This window comes from Diplodia seriata (assembly GCF_021436955.1).
Source record: "Diplodia seriata strain FDS-637 chromosome Unknown scaffold_9, whole genome shotgun sequence".
Classification (NCBI taxonomy): Eukaryota; Fungi; Ascomycota; class Dothideomycetes; order Botryosphaeriales; family Botryosphaeriaceae; genus Diplodia; species Diplodia seriata.
The window spans coordinates 1,089,462-1,105,379 of record NW_027117316.1 but is presented as its reverse complement, the minus strand read 5'-3'; the positions used below and the strand labels follow the sequence as shown (position 1 = coordinate 1,105,379).

The 15,918-nt window shown below is 56.2% G+C and overlaps 4 protein-coding genes across 4 annotated transcripts; 1 reads left to right on the top strand and 3 right to left on the bottom strand.

Annotated features, from left to right (window-relative positions):
- Nucleotides 1–585: 585 nt before the first annotated feature.
- On the bottom strand, nucleotides 586–1,772 carry GCN3 (translation initiation factor eIF-2B subunit alpha; the record flags this gene model as incomplete). Its single annotated transcript, XM_066780169.1, has 2 exons — nucleotides 586–675; nucleotides 789–1,772. The coding sequence occupies 2 exons, from the start codon at nucleotides 1,770–1,772 to the stop codon at nucleotides 586–588; spliced, it is 1,074 nt and encodes a 357-aa protein (XP_066629398.1).
- Nucleotides 1,773–3,799: 2,027 nt separating this feature from the next.
- On the bottom strand, nucleotides 3,800–8,582 carry MET5 (Sulfite reductase [NADPH] subunit beta; the record flags this gene model as incomplete). The annotated part of the gene is made up of 4 exons (XM_066780168.1): nucleotides 3,800–3,832; nucleotides 3,892–8,280; nucleotides 8,344–8,483; nucleotides 8,552–8,582. 4 exons carry the CDS (start codon nucleotides 8,580–8,582, stop codon nucleotides 3,800–3,802), a joined length of 4,593 nt encoding a protein of 1,530 aa, XP_066629397.1.
- Nucleotides 8,583–9,124: 542 nt separating this feature from the next.
- On the top strand, nucleotides 9,125–10,137 carry FAD1 (3'-phosphoadenosine 5'-phosphosulfate sulfotransferase; the record flags this gene model as incomplete). Its single annotated transcript, XM_066780167.1, has 3 exons — nucleotides 9,125–9,339; nucleotides 9,436–9,844; nucleotides 9,898–10,137. The coding sequence occupies 3 exons, from the start codon at nucleotides 9,125–9,127 to the stop codon at nucleotides 10,135–10,137; spliced, it is 864 nt and encodes a 287-aa protein (XP_066629396.1).
- A 2,511-nt stretch (nucleotides 10,138–12,648) lies between these two features.
- Nucleotides 12,649–14,516, bottom strand: SLS55_008760 (uncharacterized protein; the record flags this gene model as incomplete). The annotated part of the gene is made up of 3 exons (XM_066780166.1): nucleotides 12,649–13,344; nucleotides 13,393–13,483; nucleotides 13,549–14,516. 3 exons carry the CDS (start codon nucleotides 14,514–14,516, stop codon nucleotides 12,649–12,651), a joined length of 1,755 nt encoding a protein of 584 aa, XP_066629395.1.
- Nucleotides 14,517–15,918: the final 1,402 nt, after the last annotated feature.

Here is a 15,918-nt window from a genome sequence, read left to right as displayed (position 1 = left end):
CAACGGTTGTTGTTTTTTTTCCCCCCATTTTGTCACTTTTCCATTAAATATAAAATTGCTTCTACGTCCTTGCCATTCTTGTAGGTCTGCATTCGAACGGGACAGTCCCTAGTCCAGGGCTTATATTGAATTCGGGAACACGAACCATTTTCAAGGGGGCCACAGCAGACACCAGGCATCGAAAGTTTTCGCTGGAAGCCATTTCCATTCACTTTTTCAGCATTCTCTCGTCGAACTCTCGCAAAGCTTGACCCTCCTTGGATCTGGGGTAATCTTAAAACCATTGCTTTCCTTGAAAATAGCCCCAGTATCTATCCGTTAACGCCAACGCTTCATTCAGGCAGATGCCGTGGCGGCCAGCGTTAAAAGTGCCGTTTATCTCGGTTTCCCAGCCCTTGCTTCGTTGAAACCTAAACCCCGCCTCCCCACGATCCATCGTCTCCATTGGTTTGAATTAACCATGCGATGGCCGCAAGAGTGGATATAACGTGGCTGCCGAAGCCACCTGAGAAGAATGACTCTTACGGGGGCCGGCGCCTGTTCATGCATCAAAGCGAAATGTGAATGTGGAGGGAGGGAAAAGGGTTAAAACCAAATCTTGATCAGTTCCTCGGAGACCGCGCTAGGAGTGAGGACACCAGACTCGGTGATCAGAGCGGATATGAGGTTGGGGGGCTAGATGGCAATATGATGTTAGAATCTAATATGTAGGCAATCGTAAAGCCTGGAAAACACCGAGCCGGAAAAGCAGCGCCAGTTCGGTCGGTCGAGGGGGTAGGTATACTCACCGTGAAGTCCACGGCGTCATCCACCGCACCAGCCGCCCATTTCTCCTTTCTCACGCCCAGATCCGCCTCGCCGGAGCTCTTGCTTCCTTCTTCCTCGACAACACGCTCGTCATGGCCGACGCGGAATTGAATGACTTTCTGCTCGATGGGCAGGTCGTACTGACCAAGCGGATAGAGGCGTACAAACTTGTGGCTCTCGGCAACTACGTAAAAGGGCTTGTTCGCATTCTTAGCCAGGACGCCGAGCTGGTAGGTGCCGAGGCGGGAGATGATGCCGCCGTTCTCGACAACACCCTCGGCGCCCACAATGACCATGTCAACCTTGCCCATAGCGTACGCGACGCCCGCCTCCGGGATGGTCGCGACGGGCACGCCATGGGCGCGCAAGGCACGCACGATCTCGGTGCCCTCGGCGTGCTTGGTCGTGGCCTCGGTCGAGGGGTTGGCTGGGTCGGGCACGGCGAGGACGTAGATGACGCGAAAGCGGACGGAGCCTTGGGATCCACCGGCCGACTCGGCGGCAGAGCGCAGCAGGGCGCTCACGACGCGCGAACCGCCGTTGGTCAGGATGGTGTTGCCGTCGCGGATGAAGTGCTTTCCGAACGAGGCAATCTTGTCACGGGAAGCCTTGGCGCGCTCGACGAACAGACGGCCGTTGCTGAGAAGGTGCTGGCGAGTCTTGGAGAAGTCGACGCCCGGGCGGACAGAGGTCATGAGGTAGCGCTGGAAGAGATCGGTGCCAGCGGACAGAGAAATGGGGTTGGGAATGGCGGCCTTGAGCTTGTTGGTGTAAGCGGAGAGCAGGGCGAGAGTCTCGGTGGTGGTGCTTGTGTCGGAAGCGGAAAGGGCGGCGACGAGAGCCTCAATGGCAGCAACAGGCATGGTCAGGTCCGGATCCTCAGTCAACAGGCGCTGGTAAGTGCCGACGATGTCAAACGGAGCCTCAGCTCCTCCAGCCGAAAGAGCGGAATCGGGGAGACCCATGATGGCGGTGAGAAGCGAGAGGGTTGCGGAGGATGGCGAGGCGACAGCCACTCGGGCTTACTGTCCTACGAATGCGCAGTGCGGTATGACGGAGCGGGGTGTCGCGGGGATAAGAATCCGGGCGAGGCTTGTGCTTGACGAAGGCGTGATGGGCCAAGAAGATGCGTTAGGGTCGCGGAAGGTCCCTGTGGAGTATGGCAGTGCGTGAGACCGGCTGGTGGGGGAATGGGCAGAGTCGAGGTGGACGAGTCTGGCGCGAAAGAGTCACTGTCGACATCACAAAACTTGGTGGTCCAAGCGCGCATCCCAGTCGGCCGCTCGTCAAATTCGCGGAGGTGCGCGACCAGACCACCGCATCGCCGCCCGCCGCAACGCCGCCTGTCAACCTCAATTGCGGCCGCCATGCCCCTCCACTACCTCCGCCAGCTGGTCCGCCCAGTCTCAGTGCTCGCCTCCGCCGCCAGCCGCCGTCCCATTGTTGCTGCTGCGCCGCGCACCGCATCCTCTACGGTCCTCGCCGCCGCCGCCGCCGCCGCCCGCGCCTTCAGCGCAAGCTCCGCCCGTAATGCCACCTACAACCAGGTCCGCCGTGGCTGTCGCCAGCCTCAGCCTGCCCGCAAGCTCACCTCGCCCCAACTGAAGAACCGCCCGGAGATGAAGGGTGTCTGTGTCAAGGTGGGAACCACGAAGCCCAAGAAGCCCAACTCGGGCGAGCGTAAGGTTGCTAGGGTGAGGCTGAGCAACGGAAGGCTAGTGTGGGCATACATTCCTGGTGAAGGTACGTTAAGGTCATGGTTAGACGGGGATGAGCAAAGGGAAGCCCGCATAGGCGCGAGACAACCACTGATATCTCGTGCATAGGTCACAACGTGCAGCAGCACTCTGTTGTCCTAGTTCGCGGCGGCCGTGCTCAGGATTGTCCTGGTGTAAGATACAAGCTTGTCAGAGGCGCGGGCGATCTGGTATGCATTTCCCGCCTTAGCCATCCATCAGGAATCCCGAGGCTGACTTGTTCTTCAGGGTGGTGTTGGTAACAGGCTTACTTCGAGATCGAAGTATGGTACGAAGAAGCCCAAGACGACTTGACCTTGACATTCGTTGCGGCAGAGGATTACCCACGGCGAGGCATGGGCCAGGCGTTATGGAGGCAATTCATGTTTGATAGGCATTGGAAGAACATCATCTGTAAGGAGCTGTCCTATGATGAGAGCCCACAGAGATAGAGCGTCTAGCTCTTTTATTCTCACCCATCTTCCCGCTTGTCCAGAGAAGTGAGATTGTTTGAACTTTTCTCAGCCGGACACCCTACAGTCACAACCTCGGCAAAATGTATCTACTACGTCCAGTGCTAGAGACACTCGTCATCATCTAACGCTTGCCAAGATTACGTATGATGCTCACGCGAACCCAGCACAGAGCACATTTATTCCTCCGTTTCCCTGTATATACTTCTTACAAGGTCTTAGGGAAGGGGGGACCGGCGTCGGTGAGTGCAAGAAGAACGATGGTCCCTTTGGAGGCCGTGAAAGCTTGTTCTACCGATGCACTCCATACCGGTTGATACCATTGGAGATGCATTTCAAATAAGTCAAAGCCTTTCAGATCTATAAACGGAAGCTCGGGGCTTTCCAGTCATCGGTCACAGCACGACCCCACGTGTATGAAGCAGCAAATTGTTGAAATTGCGATGTCAATTACCTTTTCAAGAGAAGATCGAGTGACAAAGTGTACTTTATTTACAAGACGAATAACCCAAACAACCAACGACCAGAGAATTGATCGGCAAATGGGGAGAAGAAGATCTAAAAAGGTATTTTGCCTTCCCCCTCATCGCCCGTGGAATCTCCAAATGAACGCCCGATTCTTGATGACCGTGTTTTTATTCATAAACGTGAATGGAAAAAGCGCATTGCCATGGCTTTATGTTTTCCGTTTTCCCGGACCAACAAGACACTGAAATTTTACATAACGCATCATTGAGAGCGTGACAAGTCAAGAACACATGATATATCAGGTGTTGGAACAGTCTATGCCTCGTCCTCTGATTCCTCTTCTCCGGTCTGGGATCATTCAGTCAGTTTAAGGTCTATCATCAGAAGCAAGTAGCAGATCCACTTACGTTGTCATGGAAGTTGCGGCCATCAGTGGTGGCAGCGATAATGCCAGCACGGACGACCCAGTCACCGAAGTGTTCACCCTCGTTCTTTTCAGTTGCGTAGCGCTTGATCATGGGGGTGAGAATCTCAAGGATCTCATCCTCCTTGATCGAGGAGCGGTAGAGCTTGTTCAACCGCTGGCCGTGGTAGCCACCACCAAGGTACATGTTATACGCGCCATAAGCCTTGCCGACGAAGGCAATCTCGGCAAGCCAGGGGCGGGCGCAACCGTTGGGACAACCGGTCATACGCATGACGATGCTCTCTTGACGAAGACCATTTTCCTCGAGAATCTTCTCGACCTTGCCAACGAGCACTGGGAGGTAACGCTCGGACTCAGCCATGGCCAGACCGCAAGTGGGGAAGGCAACACAGGCCGAGGAAGAAAGACGAAGGCCAGAGAACTGGATGTTGTCCAGCTTGTACTTCTTCAGCAGAGCCTTCATCTCATCGAGGTCGTCATCGTGCACGCCAGAAAGGATGAGATGTTGGTTACCGGTCAGGCGGAACTCTCCCTTGTGCGCCTTGGCGACCTCGACAAGGCCAGTCTTCATGGGGAAGTCGGCAGTGTCCTCGATACGGCCGTTCTCGATGAAGAGGGTGAAGTGGTTGAGGCCATTTTCATCCTTCATCCAGCCGAAAGTGTCGACGTTGCTCTTGAACTCGAAAGGGCGAGGTTCTTGGAACTTCTTGCCGTTGCCCCAGTACTCCTCAACCTTGGCCTTGAAGCCTTCGACAGTCATGTCATCAATCGTGTACTTTAGACGAGCGTGCTTGCGGTTCTTGCGATCGCCATTGTCACGCTGGACAAGCATGATCTTCTCGCAAGCAATGTGGATGTCTTCGGTAGGAACGAAGCCAAACATCCGACCAGTCTGAGGGTACGTCTTCTTGTTGTTGTGGGTAGCACCCATACCGCCACCAGCGGTAACGTTGAAACCCTCAAGGCGGCCATCAGCCCCCTTGATAGCGATGAGACCGATGTCATGAGCATAGACGTCCGTGTCGTTGTGAGGAGGAATGGCAATCGTGATCTTGAACTTCCTGGGGAGATAGGTTGGTCCGTAGAGCGGCTCGTGGTCAACGATGGCGTCACCAGCGATCTGAGTCTTCTCATCGTCCTCCTTCAGCCAGATCTCATGGTAAGCGGTAGTGGAAGGCAGCAGGTGGTCGCTGACCCTCTTCGAGACCTCGTACACGTCGCGGTGGAAAGCGCTGTGCTCCGGCAGACTGCTGCACATGACGTTACGGTTGACGTCACCGCAAGCGGCGATAGTGGTCATGAGGGATCTGTTAATGGCCTGCATAGCGGGCTTGAGCTTACTTTTGACAACACCGTGGAACTGGAAGGTCTGACGGGTAGTAAGCTTCATGGTCTCGTTACCAAGAGTGCTGGCAATCTCGTCCATCTGGATCCACTGCTTGGGAGTCGCAACACCGCCGGGCAGGCGGCAACGAATCATGAAGGAGTAAGCTGGCTCAAGACCCTGCGCCTTGCGCTGATCACGAATATCACGGTCATCCTGCATGTAGGTACCATGGAACTTGGTGAGCTGCTGATCGGAGGCAGAGATGGCGAGAGTGCTGGTGTCATTGAGACCCTCGACGATGGTACCGCGGAGGAAGTTGGACTGGATCTTGATGTCCTCGTTGGTCAATGGCGGGGGCTCGTCGGGAAGGCCCTCGACCTTGTCGACACCGAGAGCCTGCCAGAGCTTGGGCTCCCAGTCGTTGTATGCAGTGTTGAATCCATCGGGATCCTGGTCGTCACCAAGGCCACAGTCGACCAAAGTCTTACCACCCAGAGTGACCAGCCTGGCGTGAAGATCCTTAGCGGGCTTGTTGTAGTATATCTTGTCCTCTTTGCGGGGCCAGTAGTGGCTGTCACCGAGACCAAAGACGGCGAAGTTGACAGTCGCGAGATCAATATCAGTCGAGTTCTTCACCGCCTCCCAGAAGTTCCTGCCGTTCTGAGGGAACTCACCCTGACCAGCAACACTGGTGATCAGGACAAGGTTCTCCTCAGCGTTGATGTCCTCGAGTGGGTAGTCATCCATTGCCATAACCATGGTCTTCAAGCCTCTCGCCTTTCCTCTGTTACCCAAGCGCTTGGAAATGTTCTCGGCGTTACCGTTGTCCGACGCAAAGAGGATGGTAACGGGAGCGCCCTGAAGACCTTCCAAAAGCTTGCTGTACGCATCCTTCGCTTTTCTCTTCTGCAGTTCGCGGACCTCGGAGCCATACGACTGGGAGAGGTTCGCGGCAAACTGGGGGTGCCTCTTCATGACCTGCGAGAGGTAGTTGTCGCGACGCAGGAACTCCTGCAACTCCCTCTTGACCCTCTCGGAGTCAAGCTTGAAGTTCTCCTCGCCCTTCTCCTCACCGTACGGGTCCCAGCGGTACAGAGGCCAGTAGCCAATATCAACGGCCTTCTTGGTCTCCTGAAGGACTGTCAAAGGGGACTCATCCTCTTTATAGTAAGGCAAGTAAGCAAGGACGACAGAGGGGCCGTCGAACTTGTCAGCCTCAATCATGGCCTGGAGAACCTGGGTGTAGGAGCTGTAAACGGCGGTTGACGCAACATAGGCGTTGCCGAAATTCATGGCGTAGAGGCCAATGTCCTTCTTCCTCCGAGCAGCATCCGCCGCTGCACGCTCAGAGTAGGGGGTGGAGTCGATGATAAGCATGTTGACGTTCTCGCCGGATGCTAGAACGTGGTGAACACCAGAGTTGCCGAGGTCGTAGGACCAAGCATCGGAACCGATCAACCACTGAGACTCCTTGCGGAAAAGGTTCTTGGAGGCCAGAAGCTTGTTAGCACTCTCAGATGCATCCGAAGTCAGCTTCGAGATGGCCTCCTCAGCCGCAGCCTCAACCTTGGCGGCGTCCTCAGCAGCCAGCGCCCACTGGGAGATAGCCTTCTTGGCATCCTCAGACGTGAGCGAACCCGATTTGGCAGCCTCCGCAGCCTCAGAGACAAAACGCTTGCGGTGCTCCAGCCTTGCAACGAGAGAACCAAATCCGTACTCAGGGGTCGAAGCAACCTGCGCAGAAATGCCTGCATTCTCGGATTCGAGCTGGTTAGCGATGTAAAGACGCTCCTTGAAGACTTGGTTCAGGATCTTCATGTATGCGTTCTCCAACTCGGGCTGGGCGGGCTTCTGCTCAGTGGCAGTTGGTTCAGGACCCTCCATCTTGCCAATCTGGAGGTTTTGGATGGGGGAATCCGAGTACAGGTTCTGGAAGACGCCGCGGAGGGCTTGGCGAACAGTAGACTCTTCGATGTAGCCCAGTTGGTGGCCAACAATCGAAGGGGAAGCACCACCAGAAGTCCTCAGAGAAGTGAGGAGGTCCAGAAGGAGCGGGCCCCACTTGGTTGTCTTCCTCCTCACCTGCTCCAAGACTGCGATCTTCTTGACCGACTTTGGGATGACAGCAGCGAGCTGAGCGCCCAACCAGGGCCTGTACAACCTAGCGGTGATCAGACCGGGGTTGGAGTAATCCGCGCCCGCCTCATCCAACTCTTCGGCAAACATAGCAGTGTCGGAACCAAAAATGAAAGCTGCAGCCTCGGCATTGGCCGGGCCGGTGTACGAGAACGCCTCGTACTCGCGGCCGGTGACATCCTTGATAGTGCTCCAGACCTGAGAGACAAACTTATAGATCTCTTCCGAAGAAATAGGCTTGGCAGAGACAGATTCCACGGTAGTGGCCGAAGAGACAGTGCTGTTCTTGTCGCTGCTGGCGCTGCTCTCGCGCCTTGACGAGCCGCTGGCCGAGGACTCGCGGGTGCTGGAGCGTCCTGAAGGCTGTTGCTCGGGCAATTGTAGGCTTTCGCCGAGGGTGCCGTTCGGCTGCGAGACTTGGCTACCGGCCACCGTCACAGTGGCAACACGGCCGTCATCCGCATACAGAGAAGTCTCGGGCGAGGATGAGCCCTGGAAAACGCGGGCAGCATCCACGTCCAGGACTTGTTTCACGAGGTCCCGGTTCTCATGAGAGATGGGCTTCGCGTTGGACACGACAGCCGAATCGAAAAAGTGGACCACACCCTTGCCGGACTTGATGGCTAGCGCATGCGCCGTCAGGGCGATGTCCTGCGCCTCCTGCAGGGACTCGGACTGAAGGAAAGTGAAGCCAGATTGTCTGATGGAGGTGATGTCCGAGTAGTCGGGATATCCGGTCGGCTGCAGCGAGACGTGGAGGACAACGGGGTACTGGGCCAGCTTGTAAAGGTGGGGTATCGATTGGACGAGGATGGACGAGGTGGTGGTGACGGAAACCAGCTTGCCGGAGCGAATTGGCTGGAAGACGGAAAGGAGCGGGTCGGCGTTTTGCCTGACGGGCAGGATCTGGCGCGCAGTCAGCGTCTGCACCGGCTGTGAGGGCTGCGGGGTTGGCGGCAATGGTCATACCTCAGGCAAATCCTTGCTCACGACACCAGGCGCCTTGGCGGCACTGTAAGAGTTGAGGTGCTTTGAGAATTCCGAGTCATCCTTCAGCGACTGCTGGACAGAGACGACGAGGTCACTGGCCAGGTACGCAATCCGCGCCACTGCTGGGAGTCAGTTGATGTTGGGCGGGCACGCGCTCGGCGGCGCGGCGGGGCAGCGAGCGACGTACCAGCCTCTCCGGCGGTGGTGACGGAGCCCATGGTTGCAGCTGGTGCGAGCGATGGGCCTCGAGAACGCGGAGAAAGACAGTGAGGGAGAGGAGAGCCTCGTGCAGTGGTCCAAGAGGCTCAGCGGCGGTTGAAATGCAACGCGGGCAGCCACGCTCTTTGACCACTTTTTTTCCGGGAGCTGGGCTTTGCTAAGAGCATATTACCGGCATCGCATTGGCTCCAGCAGCAATCACACCATCCGCGCTAACCTGCGAAACTGGGGTCGGCGGCGAGCGAGGGCCGAGGGCTCGGCGGGAACAACTGCCCGTTTCCAGCGTGACGGCGCATTACTCAGACGGCGTGGTAAAATTTCAGGCCCCGTGACACGGGCGGGGCTGCACGGCGCGGCGTAAAGGCGTCGCAAGGCTGCCGATGTGCGGCATGCCGGGGCCCCGTCCTCCCGCCGCTACTGCTCCACGACGGAGGGGAACATCATCACTGCTGCACGGCCACCCACCCGACGCCAGCGACGCGCCACGCCACGCACCCTCCGCCGAGCACGATCTCATGTCCACTGCCGCCGGCGTGCCGAGATGACCGGAGTCGCCAACCATGTGCTGAAGCCGCAGTTCCAGGCCCCGCTGGTGCCTGTCCCCCCACTACCGTTCCCGGACCTGTGCGCCCGCCTCGATGGCCGCATATCCGCCTTCCTGGCCGACAACGACCTGAAGGACACCCGCCTCCGTGCCGTGCAGGAGCAGACACGCATCGCATTGGGTGTCATCGAGGACGCCTTGCTGCGCTACAGGTACGTTCGCGCCTATCCGTAGTATCCGGCTTGCCGCCCCCGCCAGCTATCAGTCTGAGACCTGTGTATATCCTAAGATGAACCCCACTCCAGCAGCCTCGACGAGCTCGCATTATCCTACAACGGCGGCAAGGACTGCCTCGTTCTTCTCGTCCTGTATCTCTGTGCCCTCTATCGCCGCAGCGTATCCACCGGTACCCCGCTGCCCGAGACCATTCAGACCGTCTACATCCAGTCCTCGCACCCATTCCCGGAAGTCGAGCAATTCGTCGCCGAGTCATGCAATGCTTACAGTCTTACTCTCGCGACCTACAGCGGATCCATGAAGACCGCATTCGAGGCGTACTTGCGCGACTATCCTTCCGTCAAGGCTATATTTGTCGGCACGCGCCGCACCGATCCACATGGTGAACACCTGAAACATTTCGATCCTACGGACCATGGCTGGCCGAGCTTCATGCGCATACACCCGGTCATCGACTGGCATTATGTGGAAATCTGGACTGTGAGCTTTCTCTCCCAACAAGTCTCGCTGTATAAAACCTGACCCCGGCGCAGTTCATTCGTCACCTTGAGATTCCGTACTGCCCGCTCTACGACCGAGGCTACACCTCCCTCGGAGGCACCACGGACACCAACCCTAACCCCGCTTTGCGCATTCCTTCGTCCGAATCTGACGGCGGTAGTTGTGACCAGAACTTCAGGCCCGCCTATGAACTCGTCGAGGACTACGAGGAGCGCCTTGGCCGCGACAGGGGTACCAATTCGACCAAAGAAGTACCCAAACCATCACCCTGAGCGAGATTCCGATTTAGAACTGCGTTGCTGGAATGATGGACTTGGATTCGTAAAGAGATGGCTGTATAATTCTACTTCAGGAGAGACCATTTTCGAGAGAATGTTTGGGAAGAGGAGAACGTTGGGTGGAAAGTAGATACAGGGAGCAGTATTGTATAGCAACGACTAGAGCATGACCATGGCGCCATACGGGATCCGGAGTTTTGAATGAATCAACAGCTGGAAGCATTAGATTGACATCAGATCAACAAACTCAGTGAAGCGGGAGAAAACACAGATCCACTGAACATTCAAAATGCTTCGTTTGACCGAATTTACTTTTGACTCCTCTTCCCCCAGGTGCCAACGATACAAGGTGTCATGACAACGGGGCAAGGCCACCATTCCTATCGCCGCATATAACGCACTTTTCTTTTCCTATTCCATGTCCTTTCCAGAAATTGTTTCGTTGTACCAGGGTTCGCCTTGCTGCAATGTCCCATGTCTGCCTATCGAAATCTCCCCGCAAACGGGTCATCATTTCTCGAAAGGTAACACAAAGCCCCCGGAGGTGGGAGGAAAGCAAGCCATCACAAAGCCTCTGACAGTGGACAAGGCTAAAAACAAGGTAGAAGATAGAGCAACAGGAACAGCAGAAGAAGCAAACGGAGGGCAAAGGGGTGCAACAATCTACGAATTTCCTCCAAGTGGCGAAATCGCATACAGGGTGGGGACGAAGGGCCGAAAGAAGAAGAAGAAAAAGCACAATAACCTTTATCTCTATGCCGTTCACTCGGGTCATGCTAAGTGCCACATCAGCGTGACAGAAAATGAAAGCGCAAAAGAAGGGAGCCGGTCTCGAACGGACACGCGAAGGAGAAAAGAAAAAGCAACTGTACACCGCTTTATCAACCCCCGCCACACGCATACCCAGTGACACGCCCGCGCGTGCCGTAACTGGGAAGGAAAGAAGAGTGGTTCATGTCCACAAGACAGCTCGCTAATCTGGTAGTCGCGCCCGCTTTGTCTCCCAAGTACCTATGTGCGTTATTGCACATCACGCGGCTACCAATCACAACGTCGGAAGGGCGGGAGCACATGATTGATTTTGTGGCCAGCAATTGATGAGCCAGACGACGCTTAGCAAAAGTTCCAAATAAGCTTTGATCACTTCCGACTCTATCAAACTCCCAGGTAAGACATCCCTGTAGACAGGGTCCAAAGCCCAAAACCAATCCGGATACGCGCCCCGATTCAAAGCGGCCAGGGCGGAGCCCTTGGCCAACTGATGCGAACGCAGGAGGGAAAAGGAAAAGGTTCGCTTCGCCTATTGTAGCCTCACATTCGCGTCCGCCTACCCATACCCGAATCCCCGGCCTATGGGGATCCCGCATCCGCCACCCGCAAGATGCTGGGAAATTGTTCCCGTCGGAAAAGAACCCTGAGATTGCGTGTAATTTCCCGATGTAAATTATTTTAGGAAAGTAATTCGAGGTGTAGTCATCTGTATGTGGGGAAGGTAACAAAGTGTCATGGGCCTATATTTTCTGCCCCGACTTCGGACCGGCGCTGCATGCAGGGGCCTTTTGCCGCCGGCCGCACTCGTCCTCATCAATTCATCAGCAGGTCTGGCCTGGCTGAGCTGGCCCCATCATCCGTCAGATATGAGTGGTCGGCCGAACGTGGCGACTGCTTCAGGTGATGTTCACACCAGTCATGCCGATGCGGCATGCCGAACATGCCGATATGCTCGTCATCTCAAGGCCGACGCACTTGTACCACATTGCTCGAGTCATCCACGCCTTCGGCCAATGTTATTCGATTCCGTTGGCGTCACCACTTCTCCTTTGCTGTTGGTGGCCACTGAATGTCAGCGGCCCACTGGTGTCCAAGCGCGAGACCTGTGTCACAATAGTCCAGAAAAATGAGGCGAGAGCCCAAACGTGTGGATGAACGCCGATCGCATTTGCTGACACTACTTCTCAACTAACCGGCATGCGCCTCTGATCGCGAAAGATGTAAGGTCAAAGCAAGCCGCCCAACTCGTCATCATCGTAGCCCGCGAGGGCAGAGTCAATCTTTTTTTTCTTGGCCCACCAACTGACAAAGGAAATACAGAAGCCCGGTAAGTAAAAGCAAAGACACCCGGGAGCGGCCCTCAAAAGAAAATGCTTAACGTAAGGCAAGAAAAGAAAAGAAAAGTAGGAAGAAAAAGAAAACAAAGATACAAACCTAAGAAGGGGAAAGGTCCCAACATGGCAACGGAAATGCGGTGCCACCCGACAAGCCAAATTCAGCGCAGTTCCATTAAAAGGCTTGCCGGAGAAGTTTCCTCCCATATGATGAATGATGCTGAGAGCATAAGTCATCAATGGCCGTGACTGTCGTGCGCGCAACGGCGATAAAGATGTCCGGCTGGTGATGATTTGAATGGGTTGAGACCAATGCGTGGTCGTCCAAAGGTTGCTGATGTACGGTGTACACTCATTGACAAGACACGTTGCGCTGTTGAGATGCAAACGTTGAGAAGAATCACTCGCGATCACTCGGGGCATTGCTCGAGGCCGAAGAGTGGTCTCCGTGAGCAATGACAGGAGTAGACGGGCGAGGCTTCTCCACCTCCTCGGCTTCCACCGTAACGGAAGGAAGATTGTTACTGGTAGTAGTCTGCGAGAGTTGAGATGAGCGTGCCACCAAGTTGCGGAAGTTACGGTCGTAGCGCGGCTGGTAGTTCTGCGAGTTGGAGTTGGCGAGGAAATTCTCAAACTCGGTAGAGGCCTCCTTCTGAGCAGGTGTAAGGTTGCTGAGACGTTGCTGGGGAGCAATCAGGCTGCCGTTCGCATTTGCAGCCCTGGATTGAAGCACACCGTACTCGAACTCAGCGGCCCGGAATTGGCGAGCAGCAGCAGTTTGTTGCTTGAGAACCTTTTGCTCCTGTGTGTCGGCATAACGGATCTGGATGACATGGTCCTCACCGTCGGGAACTGAAACAGGAGTGTTGTTGAACTTCTTGATGACATCCTCACAGATATCGCGGCTCTCAAAGCGAGCGAAGCCCACACCACGACCATGACCACCACCGTCGCGCAGGATCTTGCTGGAGCAGACCTTGTAAGGATGAAAGATTGAGGTCAGTTCGGCTTCGTTGATGTGGCGAGGAATGTTGGAGACGTAGAGGTTGGTGTTGGATTCGTCCGAGAACTTCTTCAGCTTGGCGTAGAAAGATTCCTAGACGAGTCAGTGCCATTTCGAGAATCGGACGCAGATTGGGAGTACCCTTGCGAAGCTGACCTCATAACCGAGGTAGTGGAAGCCGCGAATGCAGTTCTCGGCATCCTTGAAGTTGTAGTACTTGATGAACCCGTAACTGGAGCGGACATTATCAGCAACGGACAGAGATACGTGACGCGACTCGCTAAACTTCGAACGTACCCTTTGCACTGATTAGTCTTGACGTCAATGATCGACTTGGAGCTCTGAATATCTCCGAAACGCGTGCCCCACTGGTGAAGCATTTCATCCGTAGTCTCAGGAAGAAGGCCGCGGATGTAGACGTTGGTCTCGCCGTTCTTGTTCTCCAAGCTGCGGTCTAGAGGCTTGATAGGCGAGCTTGGAGCCGGAATGGCTCGCGGAATAGACGGCTCTTTCGTAAGCAAGTCCTGAAGCTCGCTGGGAATGGACGTGATCTGAGCTGGTGCCTTGTTCATCTGAGGAACGTAGAAAGGACCCAAGTGCGAAGGAGACGGCGTGCCACTTCCGGGGTAAATGGCGTTGGGAGAACCGTTCATGTAGACGTTGGGATGATAAGCAGCATTGTTTCCAGTGTACGGTGTGCCGGGAAGGTCTTGCTCCGTGGAAGAGATGGAGTCCCGCCGGGGAGTAACAAGCGAAGGCTCGGACGAGGAGACACGCGAAGCCCAGCTGCCAGTGATGGGGCTGTTATTGTCCATCATCTGATGGCCGTACTGGAACGCAGTTGGAGGAACGTAGTGGCTCATCGGAGTCTGGACACCGGGCGATGGAAGGCCGGGATAGTTGTTGAGTCCAGGGATCATTTGGTGTTGCTGGTAGACCATCGCGTGCTGGCCATGCTGCATCTGTGCCTGGAGAGGCACTCCTCCAAGCTCTGCGGACGATGCTGGGACATGAGAGCCCGGCTTAGCCGAGCCGAGCGATGGGTGCATGTTCATACCGGCAAATCCCTGGGTCAGTGCAGCCAGGCCCTGGTCTCCCACAAGTCCGTGGTATGGCAACATGCCAGGGTGTCCGGTGCTCAGGAAAGAGGCACGCTGGGCTTGGTTCTGGTAGCCGCCATACATGGCGGCACGATTGCCATAGTTCGCGGCGGGGTTGCCGAAGTTGCGCTTGCGCTGAGACTCAATGTCGGTGAGAGTCGCCATGGCCGAAGACTGCATGTTCTGGTTAGCTCGGAGTCTCCGTGTGGGGCGAAGAGGCGGCGAGATGATCGAGGGGTCCAATGTTTTAGATGAGTGAGAGGGTGAGGTGAGCTGAGAGAAGGTGTCGCACCGGTGCGAGGACGGGTTCTGTTAGTTGATAGGCAAGCTACCGTTGTCCGGCTGTCGGGATGACCTGCACCGTGGCTGTTACCATCCGCTCAGAAGACCGACTAAACGAGAGCGAGTGACAGGGCACAACATGTATGATGTGCTCGGCAGCCCTCATGGATGTTGAGGCTCTCGGATGGTAAGGCTCTCGGCATCGGCGGGTGTCCGGGGTGGCGAGCCGTCTGCGAGAGAGAAGCGATAGGACTAGACGTACCTGACGATGATGTCTGATCGCTTGAAGATGTGGAGAAGCGACTGCGAGCAAAAGCTGGCGATGGAAGTCAGCGGGAAGTCCGGGAGGGGGCTGGAGCGTGGCGGGCTGGAGCAAGCTCACTTGGTCTGGAAAGCTACAAAGAAATGCAGAGCTCTGAGGCGGATGGGTGGCGACGGACGAAGAGTGTACGGAAGAAAAGGAAGAAGGGGAAGCAGACTGCGGCGGCGGGGTGAAAGATATGCTGCTGCTGCTGCTGCTGCTGCTGCTGCTGGGCGCTAGCGGCGAGGGAGTGGGCGACAGTTGTTGTTCTGGAAGGAGGCAACGTCAGTGAGAGGCAGCGGCAGGTGCAGACGAACATGCGCCGCCGTCGCAACGCCCTCCGCTCGGCGCGCCACGGGCAGCGACTGCAGAGGCTGGAAGCAGGAAGTACACGGCGATCTGGCGTGGTCGCCGTTTGGGGAGCTGTGGCCGCGCACCTGAGCGCCTCGGAGCAATGCACCTGCCTGCGGCCCCTTAAGGATAGTCCGGGGGAAGCTGTCTCAATACCGATGTCTGCGCAAGATCACGCTGCCTTCGTGTCCTGTATCGAAGGCGAGTGCCACTTTAAATGCACGGCGGCAGTCTGTGCGAAGGGGCTGTAGTAGACGGACCAGGGTGCGATTTGGGGTGAGGCGGTTTCTTTTGCAGCTTGTACAGAGTCACTCAATGCGAACCACTCTCCAGCGCTCCTAACTGAGACAGGAACAGCATGCAGGCGGCTGAAAAGGCCCTCGCCCTAGAGCGCGCACTGCCCCGGCGCCTCGCCGAAGGACGCCAGAGCTACATCGCCCGCGGCTGCAGACGGCGACGTTGGATGCGCGCAACACCGCGGCTGTCCGGCAGGAATACCATGCCCCAAGCGTCCTGCATCACGGCAGCAGCTTATTTACCGCCCGTTTCATCTGCGCGGCCCTGTCTTTACATTCTATCAGCTGCTGTCGTAATGCGTGCCAATCTCTGCCCCGAGTGGCATCAGCGCACCGT